Raw genomic sequence first — 22694 nt, forward strand, 5'->3', positions numbered from 1 at the left:
GGTCGAAGCTGGAGAGCGTCGCGGCCAAATACAGTTGAAGCCGACAAGTGCACAGTGCAGAAGCTCACAAGATGGCGGGCGAAAGGCACGTTTCTGGTGATGACGGCTGGCGGGCGAATGGCGAGCTGCTGGCGAGTTGGCTGACCAGAGAGGACCCCATGTGGCAGAAATCTTCCTTCTCCCTCGTTGTCTCCAGGGCTCAGCTAACCGCTGCTCTCACTCTCCCCGTAATCACAAAGTCCAAACAGCGACAGTCTTTAATCCACACCTCCGAGCTGAAGGGGTAACAGCTAGGCCACGGCTAACTACGCTAATGACGGAAGGCAGCGGCAGAGGAAAAGTCTTTGAGCTCAGCAAGCCGCTGCGGCTCACAGTCCAATTACCACGTTCTCTGTAAAAGTCTTTATCTTACCTCACCGCGAGGAAAGATATTTAAACTGTTTACTGACCGAGTAGGACAGTCAAAACTTATTCTTCTCAGTCGCTGTTCTTCGTATTTCTCTCTGCTCCGCCCGTGGACTTCTTCTGTCCCTCTTCCGTTCACCGATTACCCACAATCCCCAGCTCCCGCCCCCAAACCAATCACCACACAGGAAAAATGATCTAACTCATTAACAACAAATCAAATGCATTTAAATCCATCCACATAGGTTGTATGCTGTTTACCACTCATGTTCACCAAGTACACTGCAGAAAACTATTTAAAGGTGCATATCAATGTGAACCAGCTAATGACATCAAAACACATATTCACAGCAAAACATATATAAATCTCTTAATAAGAAAAACTAATGAAATAGTCATGGATATGAAGTTACACAGGGCTACACCCTCCCCCTGCTAAACGTCTGATGTCCCTATCAGGCTAACCTACTGTGCACTAAACACATCTGCTTACTTGGGCTCTTTAGATGGATTCTGAACTTAACGTTAATCTGTGGTCTCTGTGTCACAGCATATTTGAATAATCAGGCCTCTATAAACTATCGTCACAGGTCTGTCAGTCGGCTGTCCAAGTTTGTCATAACTGAGGCGTACGGACAGGTTTCACAAGCCGTTTGGCACAGGGTGTCTGGGAGGACTCAGCAACCACAGCCGAGGTGCTAGGGGTAGGGACGTCTCCCTCCCCCAGCTCTGTGTCCACCACAGAGTCTTGGTGTGGCTGTAAGGGTTCTTCCAGATCTTCTGTTGCTACTGGCAGTTCATCCACTTGATCCTCCTCTTCAGGTGAGTCATGATCATTGGAGCAGACGCTGATAGCTGTATCTATCATGACCGGACCATGTCTGTGTTCAGCCTCCAGGTCTTGGGTTTGTGGACGTAGACAGAGCTTTAGCTGGGGTAAGTAGTAATTACTCTACTCTTCAGACTCTGAAGTCTGGTCCTCTTGACTCGCATGTTCTGGGTTTTGGGCTTGACACTTTACTTTCTGTGCTCTGGTTACTGGTTTCTTTGGTTGTGTTTTCCTCTCTGCAGGAGTAGGCAGTCTTACCAAGTAACCAATGGGAAGCAAGTGATCTCTGTGCATTGTTTTCACTATGCCTGTTCCTCTCTCTGGTTTCACACGATACACCGGAAGATTGGGCAACTGGGCTATCACCACATAGGGCAAGGGGTTCCATCTGTCCTGTAGCTTGTGTTTTCCAGTGATGCCAAGATTGCAAACCAGGACACGGTCTCCTTCTTGCAGTGTCTGATTTCTCACTCTTGCATCATAGAGTCTTTTGTTCCGTTCGTGGTTTTTGGAAGCTGCTTCAGCTGCTAGCTGGTAAGCATCCCGCAACTCTTTTTTCCACATATTGGTGATGCTTAAGACCATCCTCTTCCTCCCAACCAATGCCAAAACACAGATCCACTGATAGCCGCGCCTCTTTCCCGAACATTAAAAAGTAGGGTGAGTACCCTGTTGCATCATTTTGGGTGCTGTTATAAGCATGCACTAGCTGGCTTATGTGTTGGCTCCATTTGGGCTTTAGAGCTGGATCAAGGGTGCCAAGCATGGACAGGAGAGTACGATTGAATCTCTCAGGTTGGGGGTCTCCCTGAGGGTGGTACGGAGAGGTTCTCGACGCGAATGCCCAGCATGGTCAGGAGCTCTTTGATAATTTTGCTCTCAAAGTCGCGACCCTGATCTGAGTGGATGCGTGCTGGCAGTCCGTAGTGAACAAAGAACTTTTCAAAGAGGACTTTAGCCACGGTGAGGGCCTTTTGATCTTTCGTCGGGAATGCCTGAGCATACCTTGTGTAATGATCTGTGATGACCAGCACATTGGCAATGCCTTTGGAGTCGGGCTCAATAGAAAGGAAATCCATGCAGACCAAGTCCAACGGTCCATTACTCGTGATCTGTTGCATAGGGGCAGCTCTGTGTGGAAGGGACTTCCGGGCCACACATCTCCCACAGTTCTGGATGTAGGTTGCAATCTCAGAGGCCATTTTGGGCCAGTAAAATCGGTTTCTGACAAGCTCTGTTGTTCTTTCAATGCCGAGGTGACCAATATTGTCGTGCATGGACTTCAGAACCATTGATTTGTACTGAGCAGGTAAGATAAGCTGACTCACCTCTCTTCCAGAGGGTCTCTTAATGACTCTGTACAGGAGGTCACACTTTATCCGAAGCTTGGAACTTTCTCGCTGCAGCAAGGTGACATCAGCATTTGGATGTTTAGGAGCTGGGTCACATTTGCCTAGCTTCACTTGAGACATTACCACACTGATGACAGGGTCTAATCTCTGGGCCTCTATCAGTTCTTTACGGCTCAACTGCTCAAGCTCATTGCCCTCCACTTGAGTGAGGTAGGAATAAACAGCAGGAATAGCATCGGGGGGAGCACCTAGTTGGTCGACACATCTAGTGGTGCTTTCGCCGGGACCACATGCAGCGATTCTTCGGCAGAGAGCTTTCATCCTAGAAGTAGGAACATCCACCCATCCATCCTCTGTCTCCTGATGATTTCTGGAAAGCAAGTCCGCATCAATGTTTTCACGACCAGGCTTATACTGAACGTTGAAGTCATAGGTGGAGAGGGCAGCTAGCCACCTGTGGCCTGTGGCGTTAAGCCTGGCAGTGGTTAAGACATACGTGAGTGGATTATTATCCGTTCTCACAGTGAATTTGGTGCCATACAAATAATCATGGAACTTATCGACTACCGCCCACTTCAAAGCTAGAAATTCTAGCTGGTGGATGGGATAGTTCCGCTCTGACTGGCTGAGCTTGCGACTGGCGAAAACAACTGGACGGAGTCCTTCAGGATGCTCTTGATTCAATACAGCTCCCAGGCCATTCAGGCTTGCGTCTACATGCAATATGTAGGGCCTTGTCGGGTCCGCGAAAGCCAACACAGGAGCATGCGTGAGCTTGTGGATGATGGTGTAAAAGGCGTCATCACAAGCTGTGGTCCAACGGTCACTGAACGGCTCTGAGACTTTAAAGTAGTCTTTCTTGTCCTTGAAGGTGGCTTTGTTTTTGCGTTGAGCTGGAGGGTACCCTTTAGTTAGGTCTGTGAGAGGGCGGACAGTGGCAGAGTAGTTCTCAATGAACCGCCGATAGTACCCATAGAATCCTAGAAACAACCTCAGGGACTTTAGGTCAATGGGTTTCTTCCAATTGGTGACGGCACTAACTTTCTCCCGGTCGGTTGCGACGCCGGCGGCGGAGACAATGTGCCCCAGAAATTTCACTTTTGGTAGACAGAATTGGCATTTGTCAATGGAGATCTTGAGTCCACATTCCTCCAGCCGATCCAAAACTTTGAGGAGACATTCTTCGTGTTCCTCTAGTGTTTTTCCAAACACTATGATATCATCAAGATACACAAGAACTTGGATCAGGTTCATGTCTCCTACAGCCTTCTCCATCAATCTTTGAAAGGTTGCAGGAGCACCTGTGATGCCTTGGGGCATCCGCTCAAACTGGAAAAAACCAAGAGGGCAAATAAAGGCTGTCTTTTCTTTGTCTGCCTCAGACATTTCCACTTGGTAATATCCGCTTCTCAAATCCAGCACAGAGAACCATTTACTGCCAGTCAGACAATCAAGTGCATCATCTATGCGCGGCATGGTGTACTGGTCTGGGATGGTTCTGGAGTTCAGCAGACGATAGTCAATGCACATTCTCACTTTGCCATTCCTCTTCCTCACTATGACAATGGGAGAGGCATACGGACTTCGGGATTCTTTGATTATTCCGGCTGCCAGCAGTTCTTGGAGATGGCGCCGAACATCCTCAATGTCTGCAGGTGCGATTCTGCGGGATCTCTCTCTGAATGGTCTAGAGTCTCTGAGTCTTATGTGGGGTGTCACACCTCTCGCTAGATCCACATCTCATTCCTCCAATGAGAATACATCAGCTCTCTCTGACAACTTGTTGGCTGACCTAGCTCTCCATGCTTCGGGAATGGGTGAATCCCCAAAATTGAAGAGCTCAGGATCAATTGACATTGTTTTCGGAGACTTCTTTGGCTCAATGACAGAGTCAACCAGGTACACTTGGGCTAGCACTGTACCTGCAGGAAGAGCAGTTTCTTTTTGAGATTCATTTCTCAGCATGAGTGTGAAGCCATTGGTATCCATAGCTGAGGGTGGCAGGACTACTGGTGGAACCAGCACACCAGCAGGAAGGTCGGTACTTTCATCAGCCTCCACCATTAGGATGCTTTTATCCATAGGTTGCTGCTTCTCCACTTCACAGACAGCATAGTGTGCTCCTCCAGGTGGGATTCTTAGAGTCCCAGGGCCCTGCCATTTCACTTGGCCGACCACATCCATTGGTGGATTACAAGGTGATGGGGATTGTTCAGAACGAACAGTGTTTATTCTCAGAGAGTGAACCTCATCGTTGCCTTTGAGTTCCTCACATTGGTACAGCAGGGAGCGCAGTTTTGTTGTATTAGTGCCAATGACAACAGGAACTGGGTCAGGACTTGGCGAATCAGGGCATATTAGAGCCACCACGGGAACTATTTCTTCAACTCCCTTGGAATTAGGAGGCAGTCCCAGCTCAACTGCCACATAGCCTGTATATGGATAGCTAGTGTCACTCAGTCCCCATATGGCAAGGTCTTTGAGTGGGTGAATGGGCACATTGGGAAGGAATCTGGTGTGCCAACTCTCAAAGATGATAGTGACTCTGGAGCCGCTGTCTAAAATGGCTCTACAGGGTTGACCATCAATTTTCACATCAGCCATCATGGATGGGCCAACCAGTCCTTGTGGCAGGTTACGAGGCTGCTGTGTGTAGACTGGACCAACCTGCTTCGACTCAGCAAACCTTTTGTGTGACACTTTATCTTCCTTACTTTTGCGCAGAGCACCGAGTAATTTTTGGATTACTTTTGGGCTGTTCTCTGGGGCTGTGCAGTGTGTGGCAATATGACCATTTTCTCCGCATCTGTAACAGAAGAAGCTCTCTGAGTCTTTGGCATTATGTGGTTTAGCTGCTGGGCTGGGTCTGGCCTTCCCATCCCTCTTTTTAGGGTCTGCAGTCACAGGACTGTGAGATACAGACATCACAGTTAGCTGATGTTGTAGCTGCAGCACCTGTTGCCTCAACATTTGAACTTCGTTTTCTTTTTCAGTGTCTATAGTTTTCTTGGTGGGTTTGAATTTTGGCTCAGTGTGTGTGTCTTGCTGCTTTTCCCTTAGCTCACCAAGCTCTGCACGAAGCTCTTGAATCTCTGCCTTCAACTTTTGGTCTTCTGTAGCTTTGGTATTGGCTTGGTCTCTGACTTGTACTTGTCTTACTGTTGTATTTAATTTTCGTCGAGCTGTCTCATATTCCTCCTCTTCACGAATCTCATTTAGGAGCTTTAAGAAGGTAGGAGGTTTCTCTTTTCTTTCTCTCAATCTCAGCTGTAACAGCATCATATCAGAGTCAGTAGCACCTCTAATGAGTTGGTGAATTCGAGCATGATCGGCTCTGTGGCTGAGAAGGCCTCCTTTCTGCACTACTTTGATCAACGAGCGTTCCAGCCTCCTTAAAAAGTCAGAGAGCTTTTCACCAGACTGTTGGTGAAGGCTCCTGAAGGCAAAATATGTCTTCTCCTGACACAGGCGTGCCAAAGGCACTTTCCAAGGCCTTTACATAGCAGTCAGGGCTAGCATCTGGGTCGTTTAGTCGTACAGCCTGAATTATTTCCAGGGCCGGCCCCTTTAAGCTCTCGACTATTCTCTTTCGTTTCTCACGTTCAGAGCAGTCACATTCTTCAATCATTAGATAGGCTTGTTCGAGCCAATGGTCAAGGCTCTCCTCTCCTGGCGGTGTGGGAAGGTTTCCAGAGAACATCCGCAGACGTCGAAATGCATTGTTCTCACTGGTAGGTCTCATCGTTTTTCCCAACAGGTCTCCCACTGCTCGGATGATGGACTCTGGGGAGCTTCCTTGTGGAGTCTCTGTAGTCAGCATGGCTTGAACATCATTTACTGATTTTCCTTCATCAGTCATTAGTTTGTTTAGCTTAGCTAAAAAATCTTCAGCTGGGCTCACAGGTTCATTGAAGAGGAAAATTTTCCATTCTGAGCCTCCCTTCACTGGCTGCAGTTGGGGGGGAATGCGATCTGGCTGTACAACTTCACGGCATTCACAGAGTACCAGGTTGCTGCCAGTCTGAATGTCACTTTGGACGTCCCGTACCTTTACTCTCCCAAGTGCCTTTACTGTCTGAACAGTCTCTTCAATGTCTGCTTGGTCAGTATTAGTCGGCACGTCAAACAGGACAAAAGCATGGTTTGGGTCTAAGCATGCTTCACTACACCAGCTATGAAGCTTAGCTGCTAACTGAGAGTCTGCTTGAGTAGCCATTATACTACAACTGCTATAGGCACTTTAATACAAAAGTCGGGAAACAAAAACACTTCTTAAAGGCAAAAACTAACAGTAAATGAAATGGGAATTAATCTCCAGCGGTGCCTCCATTTTGTGTAGCGTTTCTTTGCCCTCTACATGAGCTGCGCCCCAGGTTCGTAAACTTTAATTCCCTTATAGGTGTTAGTTAACCCTTAATTTAAGTATTTATGCACTCTTTTAATTTGGACAATAGGGCACCTTTAATTTCAATATTAAATGGTATACCTTACTGTAGAAACAGTTAAAATAAATCAACTGACAACTATGTTCCAATGAATTACCTTCACATTTATTCTATTAATTAAAATAAAAAATATGTTGGTCAGGGAAATACAAAATAAAATATCAATAACCAAAAATATGGTGTTTTACTGGTGTTTCTCACACAGATATTCAAACAACACCACTCAATAAATCAATCTTTTATAGTACCTTTAAGTATTAATTGCTATGTGGGCCCACACACTCACTCACACAAGCCGGCAACATGAAAAACCAAACAAGAATAACCCCACGTTGCAGGCCTGGTCGACGCTGGAGAGCGTCGCGGCCAAACAGTGGAAGCCGACAAGTGCACAGTGCAGAAGGTCACAAGATGGCGGGCGAAAAGCACGTTGCTGGTGATGACGGCTGGCGGGCGAATGGCGAGCTGCTGGCGAGTTGGCTGACCAGAGAGGACCCCATGTGGCAGAAATCTTCCTTCTCCCTTGTTGTCTCCAGGGCTCAGCTAACCGCTGCTCTCACTCTCCCCGTAATCACAAAGTCCAAACAGCGACAGTCTTTAATCCACACCTCCGAGCTGAAGGGGTAACAGCTAGGCTACGGCTAACTACGCTAATGACGGAAGGCAGCGGCAGAGGAAAAGTCTTTGAGCTCAGCAAGCTGCTGCGGCTCACAGTCCAATTACCACGTTCTCTGTAAAAGTCTTTAACTTACCTCATCGTATTTCTCTCTGCTCCGCCCGTGGACTTCTTCTGTCCCTCTTCCGTTCACCGATTACCCACAATCCCCAGCTTCCGCCCCCAAACCAATCACCACAAAGGAAAAATGATCTAACTCATTAACAACAAATCAAATGCATTTAAATCCATCCACATAGGTTGTATGCTGTTTACCACACATGTTCACCAAGTAAACTGCAGAAAACTATTTAAAGGGGCAGTAGTGCATATCAATGTGAACCAGCTAATGACATCAAAACACATATTCATAGCAAAACTTATATAAATCTCTTAATAAGAAAAACTAATGAAATAGTCATGGATATGAAGTTACACAGGGCTACACATGCACAAAGACATTATTTGTCTTTGGAAAACTGCACCTCTAATAAGCCTACGAGACGGTAATTGGCATTGAGAGTCAACTCATTTTCTTGGATACATGGGTCATTGAAATCTTGCAGCCACACTAATTCATTGTTATTTTCTGTTCATTTTCTCATCAAGGATGATTTCCCTGGATGCTCCTTTTATTGAAAATGGGCAATGATAATATTGTGGAAGATCAAAGGAACATTGTGAGTTACCTATTTTATGTGGATGGTCTTTACATTGTTGTAGCGTTGGACAATATTTTACATCCAATTGTTGGCGATGCCTCACTGGATTCAGTCCTGGACTAAATGTCTGTTGAGAGCTGAACAAGTGGAGTCAGGTTTTTCTCATGAACTCAAGGGGCGTATGAGCCAGACTGACAGCATGTCCAGAGAGACCTCCCTTCCTTTCTTCTAATAGGACAGGTGAAGGGCTTGTCCCAAAGGCTCAGACCTGCTTTTTTCTGCAAGTGGCTGGAGTTTGTGTCGCATCTGTTTTATTACAGATATACAGCTTGTTTGTTTCACAGGGGATGTGTCTGTCGTACATTGTGTGAGCATTAACATCATTCTTGAGTGCTCCGTATGCTTTGTGTGTGCACAAGCTACCTGGACAGAAGCATGCTATTAATTGATGATTAGCACATAGTATGACTGCACATATTCACTATATGACTGCATTTCCAGGGTTGCATCAGCAACCACTGAAAATAAATTGAAACCTGATGGGGTAATTTAAATGAATTAAGTCCGATTATTCTAAAAGCAGCACATGAAAAGGTTACATTCAAATAAAAGAGATCTGTCAAAAATTACATCTGAGATTATCAAGTAGACGCTTGGGCAAGTATGTTATTAAAATAAGCAATGTGGATAATTGCATACATATACAGAATGCTGTTATAGAATTGGCTCAAAAAAATCAAAGCTTTTTAATAATATTTTATTTTTCTGCTCCTCTGCTATTAGTTGTTTTAACAGATGGAATTGGGAATACAGAGTGATTAAACATACACTTATTTACGAGTTAAATTGTGATGAATGTAATACCTTATTTGTATTCTGAACAAACTGCGTTTTTAACATGCTCCCTTTTAAATGATACATGATCTACAAATGATAAAAGTCGATTCCATCATGAATTCCCAGTATTTCTAGTTTTTCTCTTAGATTTTCAGGATTTGCAAGTCTTCTGCTTTTTGCATTGTTAAACTGGATCCTCTTATTGTTTATTTTCTAACTCCATCTGTTCAAGAAGAAAATTATTTTGATCAAGTAATTACTGAAGTATTTTCCAAATGTATTGGGATTTTCATTTTGACAAGTGCCTAAATTATTGTGAAATGTTCTTTTGTGTAGAACATGATTTATCTGCTTTGCTGATAGGGTGCATGAAGTATAAAGCAAATTGTGCAGACTTGACATTAATGTAAAAATACAACATGCTGTAAATATGTGATCTCCACTTTATTACAAATATTTCCTTTATCCTCTCTGCTCTTTTGCTCTTCACGACCCTCCACCACTTAAAACATGCTTTGAATTCTTTCTTTTTTTTTGCTCTGAATGAAAGAGCGTCAACCTGAAATGTTGATTCCATTTCTGGAATGAAGGAATGGGTGACGTTTCGGGTCAACACTTTTCTTCAAACTGAAGAAGGGTCTCAACCCAAAACGTCACCCATTCCTTCTCTCCATAGATGCTGCCTATCCCGCTGAGTTACTCCAGCATTTTGTGTCTATCTTCGGTTTAAACCATCATCTGCAGTCCTACACATGTTAATTCATTTGTCGCCCCACAGATGCTGACTGACTTGATGAGTATTTCAGCATTTTCTTTTTTTAATTTCATTTCAGATATCCCGCTTGTTTTTGTTTCTTAGAATGCAAGCAGCAGGAGTAGTGCCTCACCATGAAATAATGTCATGGGTTTCTTTTACTCAGGCGCACTTCCCTAGTCTAATCGTATATTACAATCTAAAAATCAACTGATACTTTTCCAAATCACTGATGTGTACCATTGTTATATCCTCACAATCAAAAGAGGGTGTACATTCACGATCTGTCCACTTATTTTAAAGCTAATTTTGGTTGACAGGAAAAAAATAAAGGATCAAAATTTAAATTCACCTGTAATAAAGGAATCTAATCTAATCTAATCTAATCTAAAAGATGTTGCCACAGCTGATAACACAGACTGGAGAAAGACAAATTGGACAGGTATAGCATATGAAGGCAGAAATGAACATTTCAATTTGCCCTTGAGGGAGGTGTCTTTTCAAATGATTAAACAGTTTTATGTGGATTAAAAACATATCCCTAATATAATGATATCCTTAAATAGACACAAATAGCGGGACAGGCAGCATCTCTGAAGAGAAGGAATGGGTGACATTTCCAGTCAAGACCCTTCTTCACCCATTGCTTCTCTCCAGAAATGTTGCCTGTCCCACTGAGTTACTCCAGCATTTTGTGTCCATCTTTGGTGTAAACCAGCATCTGCAGTTCATTCCTACACATAATGATATCCTTATTGCAATTTCATATATAAATGTTTTGTTTTTCACCCAAAATAACTTGCTCTAAGTAAAAAAATAACCAGACATGCCATCTAGGTAGTTTGATCAGATATGAATAACTTCAATTTCTTTGAATAAAGAGCTCTAGATTCAACCTGTAGAGGGTGCTCCCAACCTATTTTAGATGCCCTTGAGACCTTTAACCCACATTGCTTGGCCAGAGGAATTAAATAAATCAATGTATTTGTGACATAAAACTGCAAATTATATATACAGACTACTACTGAATAAATCATAATATACTCTGAATTCTTTAGATGTTTAATTTATAGCTCAGATAAATCTGTAATGGATAATGATATATTAATCATACAGTAAGCAACTCAAACCCATGTACTTTTGTTATCAAAATACAAAAGACCATTGTAGAGAAGCAAGCTATGAGTTTGTGCTGGCTTTTACCTTCCATTGTATTCTCCTTCCATCGAGATTTGTCTAATTTTATCAGCATAATCTGCCTAGGCCACTTACTTACCTGCTATCTTGGTGTATCATTGACAATGTTTTTTGAAAGAAATCACATAATAGGCAAAGGAAACATTTATAATGCCTTTCCTCTCCATCTTTTTCTCCCTTCACAATGTATTTTGTCGTTGTAGCTCATTTACTTAAATCACTCTTTCACATTTGTTTTTCTTCCACCATTAAATATTTTATTTGTAATATTCCTCTTTCACTGTTTCTGATTGTTACTAATCTTTACTTCAATTGAAAATTTTGACATATCTCTGTAAAATTGCATTTTCCTCACTCTCTGCTGCAATGTAATCCCTTCAGCATGTTTCTCTTTTAAAAAACATAGTACCTAAAACAGTGATTCACAGAAACAAGCACTTTGGCCCATGATGTATCTAACGAACATGATGCCAAGTTAAACTAATCTTGTCTATCTGCATGTGATCCATATTCCTTCTGTCCCCTGAATATTCATGTGCCTATTGAAAAGCCTCTTAAATGCCACTTTTGTCTCTGCTTCCACCACCACCTCTGGCAGTGTGCTCCTGACACCCAGAATTCTGTGAAAACCGCACATCTCCTTTAAATCTCCCCACTATGACTGTAAAGCTATGTCCTCCATTTGACTCCTTGACATTTTCACCCTTGGGGAAAAGGTTCTGACTGTCTACCCGATCAATGCCTTACTTTTCTGCTCAGTGATATTTCACTTCCGCATGCACTATTTTTGTCCCAGTTGGGAGAACTGACAAGAAAGTAAAGTAGAGATTTTCTCATTATGCATCATGCAAAATCTTTCCACAAGTGGACAGCTTTCCATTTAGAAACATAGAAACATAGAAAATAGGTGCAGGAGTAAGCGATGCTGCCCTTCGAGCCTGCACCGCCATTCAATATGATCATGGCTGATCATCCAACTCAGATTCCCGTACTGCCTTCTCTCCACACCCCCCGATCCCCTTAGCCACAAGGGCCACATCTAACTCCCTCTTAAATATAGACAATGAACTGGCCTCAACTACCTTCTGTGGCAGAGAATTCCAGAGATTCACCACTCTGTGTGTGAAAATTTAGCATAAATCTCTGTAAGTTAGAATTTAGGGCATTCATTAATCTTGAATTGAGTGTCTCTGGTCGAGGCCATTGGATCTTTAATTTCTATCTAATTGGTCACTTCCTTGCACTTTATCCTTCCAGTGAGTTATGAAAATATTGAGTTGTAATTTCATTTGAATTAAAGAACAACACTGGACAGGAGAGCATTTGATGCATCACCTGAGCAAATACACTAATCTTCATCTCATACCACTCTCATTTGTTTTATCTACAATGCTGCAAGATTTTTCTGTTAAACTAATTATCTGCAAATAATATTTCACCCTCAAATTTTAATTCTGGGTCAAATGTGGGAAGTTGTGGTGACCCCTGAAAGTCTTGTGAGCCACTCAAAGATTTATTCCTTGGAAATAAATACCACAATGTGCACTGCTTGATGAGACCTATGATAGGTGCTGAACTGCTGGCCAATGGTCAAGTGTCAGATATTGACAATCTGACATATAGACAAAAAATGCCAGAAGCACCCAGCAAGTCAGGCAACATATGTAGATAGAGAAAGGGACCAAGACCTGAAACATTAACCTTTTCTCTTTCTAGAGATGTGATCTGACTTGTGAACGAATGATCAAAATCAGCAGACCTTCCCTCCAGCAGAACCCACTCTGTGCTGTTGCATTCGTGTATGTGGCAGGTCAAGTGACCATCCCTTGCCTATTTCCAGCCTCAAAGAGAGGTGCACTTGTCACATTGGATCCACCTGAGTAAACACAATCAAGTGAGTTGTGGGAAATTTGCAGGTTATTATTTACGACTTGCGAAGTTCATCATTCTCCAGCTGAAAGGCAGAATGCTCCCAGTTATGCTAGGAATTTCATGAATATGGGCTGGGTGGTGTAAATCCATCAATCTGCACCGACATACACACGGGAGGCTGCCGTTACAGTCGGTTTGATTTATTACAGACATACAAATATTCTGGACCTGGAAAAAGGGTGAACAATATCACAAATTACCTGCATCATCAAAACAGAATACAGATTGAAAGACAGAAAGTGGATTCAAAGTAGAAATCTAATTTGCAACTGAAAAAAAGGACACAAAACGCACCATGAAAGGTGAGATTTTAAATAACTGAGGTAAATGGGATCTGCATTTGATAGAAGTCTGAATATTATTGCAAGATGAACAGAACATAAATCTGCTGGATGGCATATTGTGCAGTTTTGAATACCTTGTGACGGTGAAGGTTGGAAAAAAAATACAACATTACCAGAACATTAAAGTTAAGGTCAATGTTAGTTTAAATAGAGATCTATGAAATGGAGGCTCTGATTTTTCACTAAACCTGCAAATTTTATTCTTGCCTGAAAAGATTTCAGGGTTTTGAACGAATGCAAAAATGGCTTATTGCTTCCACAAATTCGCACAATATTAATGGGTGAGCACAAATGCTAGATAACCATGAAAAGAATTAACAGGGATTTAAAAAAAAAATGAGATCTCCTTACAAAAAGGAAAATTAGAATTTGGAATTCACTACACTAAGCTGCTGACACAGAGCTCATCAAATCTTTTACAGAGCACTTAAGAGGCACCCATGCTGAAACAATGTCTGATAATGCAGCGGTCCTGATGGATACTCAGGGGAGACGTTTTTTGACCATTGTTTATACTAGTAAAATATTGTCAGAATTCAATGGGATTCTAAATAACCACAGCACCAATATTTAAAAAAAAGTGTGGCTAAGGCAGCTAAGCAGATAGAAAAAAACATTAACCAAGGAAACAGAGAAAAGCTTTGTGGTTACATTGGAATAATACAATTAGAATTCAGGACTCATACTCATAATGGACCCTTTGGCCAACCACAACCATGCTGGCCTTTTTTGTCCATTTCCACTAACCTCATTTGCTCACTTTAGAATTGTATCCTTGTATTAGCAATGTTACAAAATTTTGAGATTTTAAAAATCAAGTCTGCAATTTATCCCATCAGATAAAGCATAACAATAAGTTTAATTTGACACCAAATTCACTTTCATATCTCAAGTATTAAAAAAGTTATGGCCATTTTCATACTCGGAAATTAGCATCTTGTTCCCTATTGATTTTCAATGGACATTACAAAAAAGCTGTGATCGTGGATAATTAAAAGCCCATTTCTTAAGGAAAGATTAACATTTTTAAATAGCCTAAGTGTCCAAAGATTATTCACAAATAATTCACAATATAACATGATTTTTATATCTAATTTACATTAATTTATAGGCCAAATGGAAGGAATTTAGTGTTCAATTGCTGTAAATAAATGCCCATTTAAATCGGCTTTCTAGTGGGTTCATGTGAACGCGCGCTGGTTTAGAACGTTGACACCGCGCTGGATTAGTGCCCTCAAATGCCGAGAAAAATACTGCGGGATATAAAAAGCCCAAAATGAACTACTCGCTATAGATAACTTGATATATAGGGTTATATATATGCCCCATTTAATGTAAAAATAAGGTACATACCTTTAATTGTTTGCTTTATAAAACCCTGGGGCTGCGAGAGGTTGCGGAATGAGACAGTAATTTTAAACTATTATAACTATATTATCGAGGCCTATAAAACTAATAATACCTTTTGCGACCGGGTCTTGCAGCGATTTTTCGTTAATGATTTACTAGGCTGAACATCTGCGATTAGTACAGCCTAGTAAAAATCGTGTTTTAAACCCGCCCCCTCCAAACAGCGCCAAAATCGCGGACCTGGCTGTGGGCAGATTCCCAATGGCGATTCAGGTAGGTTTTGTAACATACCTACTTGTATGCCTTGCCTATTTAAATGTCTGATAAGTGCTTCAAACAGTCATGGTGTATGAATTAAGAGGAAAGAAAACTGAAGATAAAATATAACATAGGGAGAGTTGTAGAAAGTTTACTAATCAGTGACCTGTGAGACAGTGGTACGATTCTTTCGTGTTTGTTTTTTAGGTCTGCACAAAAACTTGAGAGTCTTCAGGGTACAACAGAAGACTTTATTATATTACTCAATGCTAGCAGCAAGGCAACTCAAAAATGGCTGCTCACACAGAATTTGACTGCACACTCACACACTACAGACAGGATAAACTATGTACACAACATTTCCCTTCATCCTGTGCAGCGCCACCTGCTGCACAGGAGGAGCAACGGGTCCTTCCACCCCACACAGTCCACCAAACATCACAGATTCCTCTCCCATCCACACTATTCATAGAGTCATAGAGTCAAAGTCATAGTGATGCAGTGTGTAAACAGGCCCTTCGGCCCAACATGGGTATGGTGAAAAATCGTAGCTCTATCGCGTATCGTTTTAGCGCAATGTAAAAACAACACAAACCGGAAGATAAAAAGATGAGAGTTTTGGTTATGTATAGATTGCAGATCTTGTAAATCTGAAATTAAAATGAAAATAGCTGGAAATTGGCAGCAGGCCATGCAATATCTGTGGGGAAAGAAATTCCATTTCCTTTACAGACGCTACCCAACTTTCCCAGTATTTGCAGCACATTTTGTATCTATCCTACAATTTAACTAGTTGCTTTCTGTTTATATTCAATCATGGTGAAAATGTCTTTCCAATCAAGATGCACCTAAATATTAATTGGGACTAAATATAACTGTGCTAAGATTTAAAATGAAACATATTTTCTATTTGCTGCAGCATGAGGTTTTGCTCTCATTTAGTTTTGGAAATATTTAAAAATCAAGTTTCTTATCCATCTGCAAAGTAAACAAAGGTACATTCACAAAATCCTGTCCAATATTCTTAAATATATAGTTTAAAACAAACAATTTTCTAGCATTTCTTCCTGTATGCCAACTTTAGAGCAACCCGCTAAGAGAAGAGTGGGAAGATCTGGAACTTTGATCTTTTCATATGAACTAAGGTTCTTAAAATAACCCCTATGTAGGGTTTTAACCCAAAGCATCAACAATTAATTTTCCCTCACAGATGCATGACCTGTTTTAACATATTTCAATGTCCATATTTTTCAAAACAATCCTCAAATGTTGGAAGGATTTGGTGACAGAGTAACATATTTGTGCAGAAGGTTACAGTGTGCGGGGAAAGAGGGATGATGTAGGGGAAATAGGAGGCTCAGAGTTGGGAAGGGTGAGAGGAGGAGGGGATAGAACAAGGCTAATGGGGTGGTAGGAGAAATTTGTGAGCACTGGTTTGGGGATGGGGGAGAGTGAGGGAAGTGAAAGAAGGGTGGAGAAATATTGCTTGAAATTGGAGAATTCAATGGCCATATTATGTCATGGCAGGCTTACCAAGTGGAATATGCAGTTCTGTTCCTCCAGTTTGCGTGATGCCTCACTCAGGCAGTGAAGAAGGCCAAGGGCAGGAAGGTCGTTATGTGATTGAGAAGGAGAGTTAAAATGGTTAGCAACCAGGAGATCCAGCAGACCTTGGCGGACTGAACGTATGCTTATGTAATAGGTAAGAAAATGCCAAAAATATACTTCATTGTCAATCCACTACAATTCATTCTACCTTTTTGAAAATATATAAATCTTTTATTCAATTTTATTTTCTTGCTTCGCTGCCACCATACAAAGAAAAGATGACAAAATTCTTCTTTAAAAATGATCTAATAATCTGAAAATCTGCTTTAATGTAATGTTGACACTCATGAAAAGAACTGTTAAATAGATTGGCACTTCAATTGACAAATATGTCTTTAAATTGACAGAAAAACAGCTTTGAGAGAGTATTTCCTGGTAATAAAATATCACATGGAAGGTAATTGCTCTTGCTTTCAAAATAGATTCTTTATAAAACTTGAAAATGCCAAAAACACGCAGCAGGTCAGACAGCATCTATAAAGAGAGAAAATAATTACACTTTTTCACCTGAGAACTTTTGTCAGAACTGGTAAAGCGAGGAAACAAGTCAGTTTTCAGCAACAGCGAAAGTGGTGAAAGGAAGAGTAGGACTAAGGGAACACCACTTATGGAGACCAAATAATTTAATGCATTAACAGTTAGAAGCCCATTATGCCTCCTTGTCTGTGTTATATGTTGTTAATAACAAAGCAAACAGAACATAGAAAAGCACAGCACAAGGACAGGCTTGGTGGCCAAAAACATGATGCCAAGTTAAACTTGGGTCATGGGTCATATCCAGCAGGGCATATTGTACAATCAGAAAAAATAAAAACTGGATTAAAATAATTAAAAGAAGAAATGGTCAATTCTTATACAGGTAGAAGAAATAGTAAGTTCCCTAAAGTGGAAGAATTTGATATTGAGTCCAAAAGATTGCAACATGCCTAGAAGGAAAATGATGTGTTGTTTCACCAACTGTGATAGGTCTCAAAGTAAGATTACAGGTGTTCACAGGCAAATAGGTCAATGTGGAAATGTGTTGGGGATATGTTGTCAAGTCGAGTTGTGTTTATTGTCATATTGTAGCAGATAATAGGTAGCTTTAGCTCTCTCCTTCAGACTGAACTCCAGAGCTCTGCAAAATTATCACACAATCTGTGATTGTAAAGGAACCATAACGTGAATACCAAATGCAATAAATCCAGCTTTTTGAGTATATCTCCAGTTTAAACCAGCATCTACAGTTCCTTCCTATATTTGTTTGAATCACTTCTTCACCAGGAAAGAGAGTTTTGTTACCTGGCTGGTGCAAAATAAATAAATAAAATAAAAGGCGTTGAACCTCCTGTGGGTCAATTTCTATATAAGCATCAATTATTTGCAGTGGCAGCCAGTAGTTACAGCTCGGCTGTTTTTTGGCAGGAGCCACATGCAACTAGAACAAATATAAATATTAGTCACAAGCATTCCTCCCTCTAGAGGATGACACCACCGACACAAAGGACAACCCAGTCAATGCATCATTGCCCAGGAGATACATTGGATGACTAATTGGTTCTCATTACTAAGAAGTGGTCATTATGACAATATCCTGCAATATTCTGTGCGAAACCAAGCACGCTACATCTAAATTTTCTAATGAGAGGGCAGTAGGCGAGAAACTGCAGGGTGCCTATAAACCCTTTGTTGCGACTTTAAATAAGCCCAATAGAGACTGGAGTTGTAGTTGTAAGAAATCTTTATTCAGCATGACAAGCAGGCAATCTGTAAGAATCTCATTTGGACTCAACGTACATTGAGAGTTTAAACATTTTAAGCTTGAAGAAAACACGGGTGAGTAAATATAGCTTCACCAGTTGTAATTATGTAATTTCCTCAACCTTTTGGGTTTTGTAGATCTTGTTACCTCTTATGGTATCAACTGACATGTCGAACAATGAGACTCTAAACCAATGTTTAGTTGCACTCTAATAGTTAAACATGCATGCATACTACTAACTTCTAATAACTTTACATATAGAAAGATACAGCATGGATACCGGCCTCAGTCCAACTCAACAATGCCGACCAAGCTACTCCATTTAAGTTAGTTCCACGTGCCCACTATTGACCCTTCCTATCCTTATACCTGTCCATATGTATTTCAAATGTTGTTATTGTTCTGCCCAACTACTTTGTCTGGCAACTCATCCTATATATCAACTATGTAAAATAATTGCCCCTTAAATTTGTACTAAATGTTTCCCCCTCACCTGAAACCTATGCCCTTTAGTTCTTGATTCCCATAGTCTTGGAAAAAGATTGTGCATTTACCCTATTCTATTTCCAACATGATTTTATGCACCTCAATAAGTTTTCTTCTCCACCTCCTGCACTCCATGGAATAAAGTATGCCTGCCCAACCACTCCCTATTGCTCAGGCCCTTAGTCCTGGCAACATCCTTGTAATTTTTTTCCACATTCTTTCCAGTTTAATGGCATCTTTCCTATAGCCGGGTGACTAAACCTGAACACAATACTCCAAGTGTGGTCTCACCAATGCCTTGTTCAATGTCCATACTCCAGTCCATGACTGAAGATTGCTGACTTGGAAAAAGCTGCCTTCATCGCCCTATCTACCTGCAATGTGTTTCTGCTCCTAGATCCCTCTGCTCTACAGCAATCTCCAGGACTCTACCATTCTCTGTGAGGGTTCTACCCTGGTTTGACTTCTCAAAATGTAACAGATTACACTATCTGAATTAAATTCTATTTGCCATTCCTGGGCTCACGTGCAGTTGATCAAGATCTTAAAGTAATTCTTGATAGGCATCTTCACTGTCTACGATACTTATGTTATTGTAATCTGCAAACTTACTAATCATGCCTTGTACATTCTTATCCAAATCATTGATATCAATCCCTGCGGAACAGCACTAGCCACAGGTGTCATCTGAAAAGCAACTTTCCACGACCACCACCATCTGCTTCCTTTTTGAAGCCAATTATGTATCCAGTTAGCTAGCCTTCCCCGGATCCCGTGTGATCTAACATTCTAGAACGCCCTACCATGTGGAACCTTATCAATGGCCTTGATGAAGTCCATATAAATTATGTCTATGACCCTGCCCTCATCAACCTTCTTGTTATTTCCTTAAAAAACAATTTAAGTTGTGAGACATGATCTCCCATATACAAAATCATGCTGACTATACCCAATCATCCCTATGTTTTCAAATGCATGCATATCATGTCCCTCAGAAGCTTCACCAGTAAATACCCTACAACAGATGCTAGGCTTATTGACCAATTGTTCTCCCTTTTTTCTTTGACAATAAGTGCAGGAGTAGGCCATTCGGCCCTTTGAACCAGCACCGCCATTCACTGTGATCATGGCTGATCATCCACAATCTGTACCCCATTCCTACTTTCTCTTGAAAGCCTCCAAAGAATTGGCCTCCACTGCCTTGTGAGGCAAAGAATTCAACAGATTCCACAGATTCCACAGATTCACAACTGTCTATGTGAAAAGGCTTTTCCTTGTCGCCATTCAAAATGACTTACTCCTTATTCTTAAACTGTTGTCCCCTGGTTCTGTACTCTCCCAACATCAGGAACACGTTTCCTGCCTCTAGTGCATCCAAACACTTACTCATCATACGTTTCAATAAGATTCCCTTTCATCCTTGTAAATTCCACAGTATGCAAACCCAGCCGTTCCATGCTATCAACATATGACAGTCCTGCCATCCCCAGAATTAACCTCGTGAACCTATGCTGCACTCTCTCAATAGCAAGAATGTCCTTCCTCAAATTTGGAGACCAGAACTGCACACAATACTCCAGGTGTGATCTCACTAAGGCTCTGTACAACTGCAAAAGGACATCTTTGCTCCTGTACTCAACGCCTCTTGTTATGAAGGCCAACACGCCATTCGCTTTCATCACTGCCTGATGTACCTGCATGCTTACTTTCAGTGACTGATGAACAAGGACCCCCCAGATCTCGCTGTACTACATCCCCTTGTCCCAACATGACACTATTCAGATAATAACCTGCCTTCCTGTTTTTGTCACCAAAGTGTATAGCCTCACATTTATCCACATTAAACTGCACCTGCCATGCATCTGACCACTTACCCTGCATCCTCACAGCATCCTTCTCACAGTTCACCCAGCCACCCTCTTTTTGTCATCTGTAAATTTGCTAATGTTACTCCTCTACCCTCTTATATTAGACCATAGAAACATAGAAACATAGAAAATAGGTGCAGGAGGAGGCCATTCGGCCCTTCGAGCCAGCACTGCCATTCATTGTGATCATGGCTGATTGTGTCTGCCTTCGCCCAATATCCCTTGACTTCACTAGCCCCTAGAGCTCTATCTAACTCTCTCTTAAATCCATCCAGTGACTTGGCCTCCACTGCCCTATGTGGCAGTGAATTCCATGAATTCACAACTCTCTGGGTTAAAAAGTTTTTTCTCACCTCAGTCTTAAATGACCTCCCCTTTATTCTAAGACTGTGGCCCCTGGTTCTCGACTCGCCCAACATTGGGAACATTTTTCCTGCATCCAGTCCTTTTATAATTGAATATGTTTCCATAAGATCCCCCTCATCCTTCTAAACTCCAGTGAATACAAGCCTAGTCTTCTCAATCTTTCCTCATATGACAATCCTGCAATCCCTGGGATCAATCTCGTGAACCTACGCTGCATTGCCTCAATCACAAGGATGTCCTTCCTCAAATTAGGAAACCAAAACTGTACACAATACTCCAGAAGTGGTATCACCAGAGCCCTATACAACTGCATAAGAACCTCTTTACTCCTATACTGAAATCCTCTTATTATGAAGGCCAACATTCCATTAGCTTTCTTCACTGCCTGCTATACCTGTAAGCCAACTTTCAGTAACCGGTGTACAAGGACGCCCAGTTCTTGCTGCACCTCCCCCTTACCTAACCTAACCCCATTGAGATAATAATCTGCCCCTTTGTGTTTTCCGCCATAGTGGATAACCTCACATTTATCTATATTATACTGCATCTGACACGCATCTGCCCACTCACTCAACCTGTCCAGGTCACCCTGCAACCTCCTAACATCCTCTTCACAGTTCACACTGCCACCCAGCTTTGTATCATCAGCAAAATCGCTAGTGTTGCTCCAAATTTCCTCTTCCAAATCATTAATATATATGGTAAACAGTTGCGGCCCCAACACCGAGCCTTGCGGCACTCCACTTGCCACTGCCTGCCATTCTGAAAAGGACGCGTTCACTCCTACTCTTTGCTTCCTGTCTGCCAACCACTTTTCTATCCATGTCAACACCCTACCCCCAATACCATGTGCTCAAATTTTAGTCACCAGTCTCCCGTGCGGGACCTTATCAAAGGCTTTCTGAAAGTTTAGATACACTACATCCACAGGCACCGCTTCATCCATTTTACTTGTCACATCCTCAAAACATTCCAGATGATTAGTCAAGCATGATTTCCCTTTCATAAATCCATGTTGACTTGGACTAGTCCTTTTACTGCTATCCAATTTCCCCATTATTATCTCTTTAATAATTGACTCCAGCGTCTTTCCCACCACCGAAGTTAGGCTAACTGGTCTATAATTCCCCATTTTCTCTCTTGCTCCTTTCTTGAAAAGTGGGATAACATTAGCTATCATCCAATCCACAGGAACCGATCCTGAATATATTGAATATTGGAAAATGATCACAAATGCGTCCACTATTTCTAGAGCCACCTCCCTGAGGACCCTGGGATGCAGACCATCAGGTCCAGGGGATTTATCATCTTTCAGTCCAATTAGCCTACCCAATACTATTTCTCACCTAATGAAAATTTCTTTCAGTTCCTCTAACCCCTTAGGTCCTCTGTCCTCCAGTACATCCTTAGTGAAGACAGATCCGAAGTGCCTATTCAATTCTTCTGCCATTTCCTTGTTGCCCATAATAATTTCACCCGTGTCTGCCTTCAAGGGACGCATATTTGACTTTGCTACCCTTTTTCCCTTAACATATCTAAAGAAGCTTTTACTGTCCTTCTTCATATTCCTGGCCAGCTTCCCTTCGTACTTCATCTTTTCAGCCC

The 22694-nt window shown here is 41.8% G+C and overlaps 2 protein-coding genes across 2 annotated transcripts; both read right to left on the reverse strand.

Moving 5' to 3' along the window:
• Window positions 1-1411: 1411 nt before the first annotated feature.
• On the reverse strand, window positions 1412-5865 carry LOC129702418 (uncharacterized). The gene is made up of 2 exons (XM_055644197.1): window positions 4379-5865; window positions 1412-4288 (listed from the first exon to the last, which is right to left on the reverse strand). The coding sequence occupies exons 1-2, from the start codon at window positions 5863-5865 to the stop codon at window positions 2026-2028; spliced, it is 3750 nt and encodes a 1249-aa protein (XP_055500172.1). The 3' UTR covers window positions 1412-2025.
• Window positions 5866-5998: 133 nt separating this feature from the next.
• LOC129702420 (paraneoplastic antigen Ma1 homolog) lies at window positions 5999-6802 on the reverse strand. Its single transcript, XM_055644198.1, has one exon. It carries the CDS (start codon window positions 6800-6802, stop codon window positions 5999-6001), a length of 804 nt encoding a protein of 267 aa, XP_055500173.1.
• Window positions 6803-22694: the final 15892 nt, after the last annotated feature.

The sequence above is a fragment of the Leucoraja erinacea genome, chromosome 12, assembly GCF_028641065.1.
Source record: "Leucoraja erinacea ecotype New England chromosome 12, Leri_hhj_1, whole genome shotgun sequence".
NCBI lineage: Eukaryota > Metazoa > Chordata > Chondrichthyes > Rajiformes > Rajidae > Leucoraja > Leucoraja erinaceus.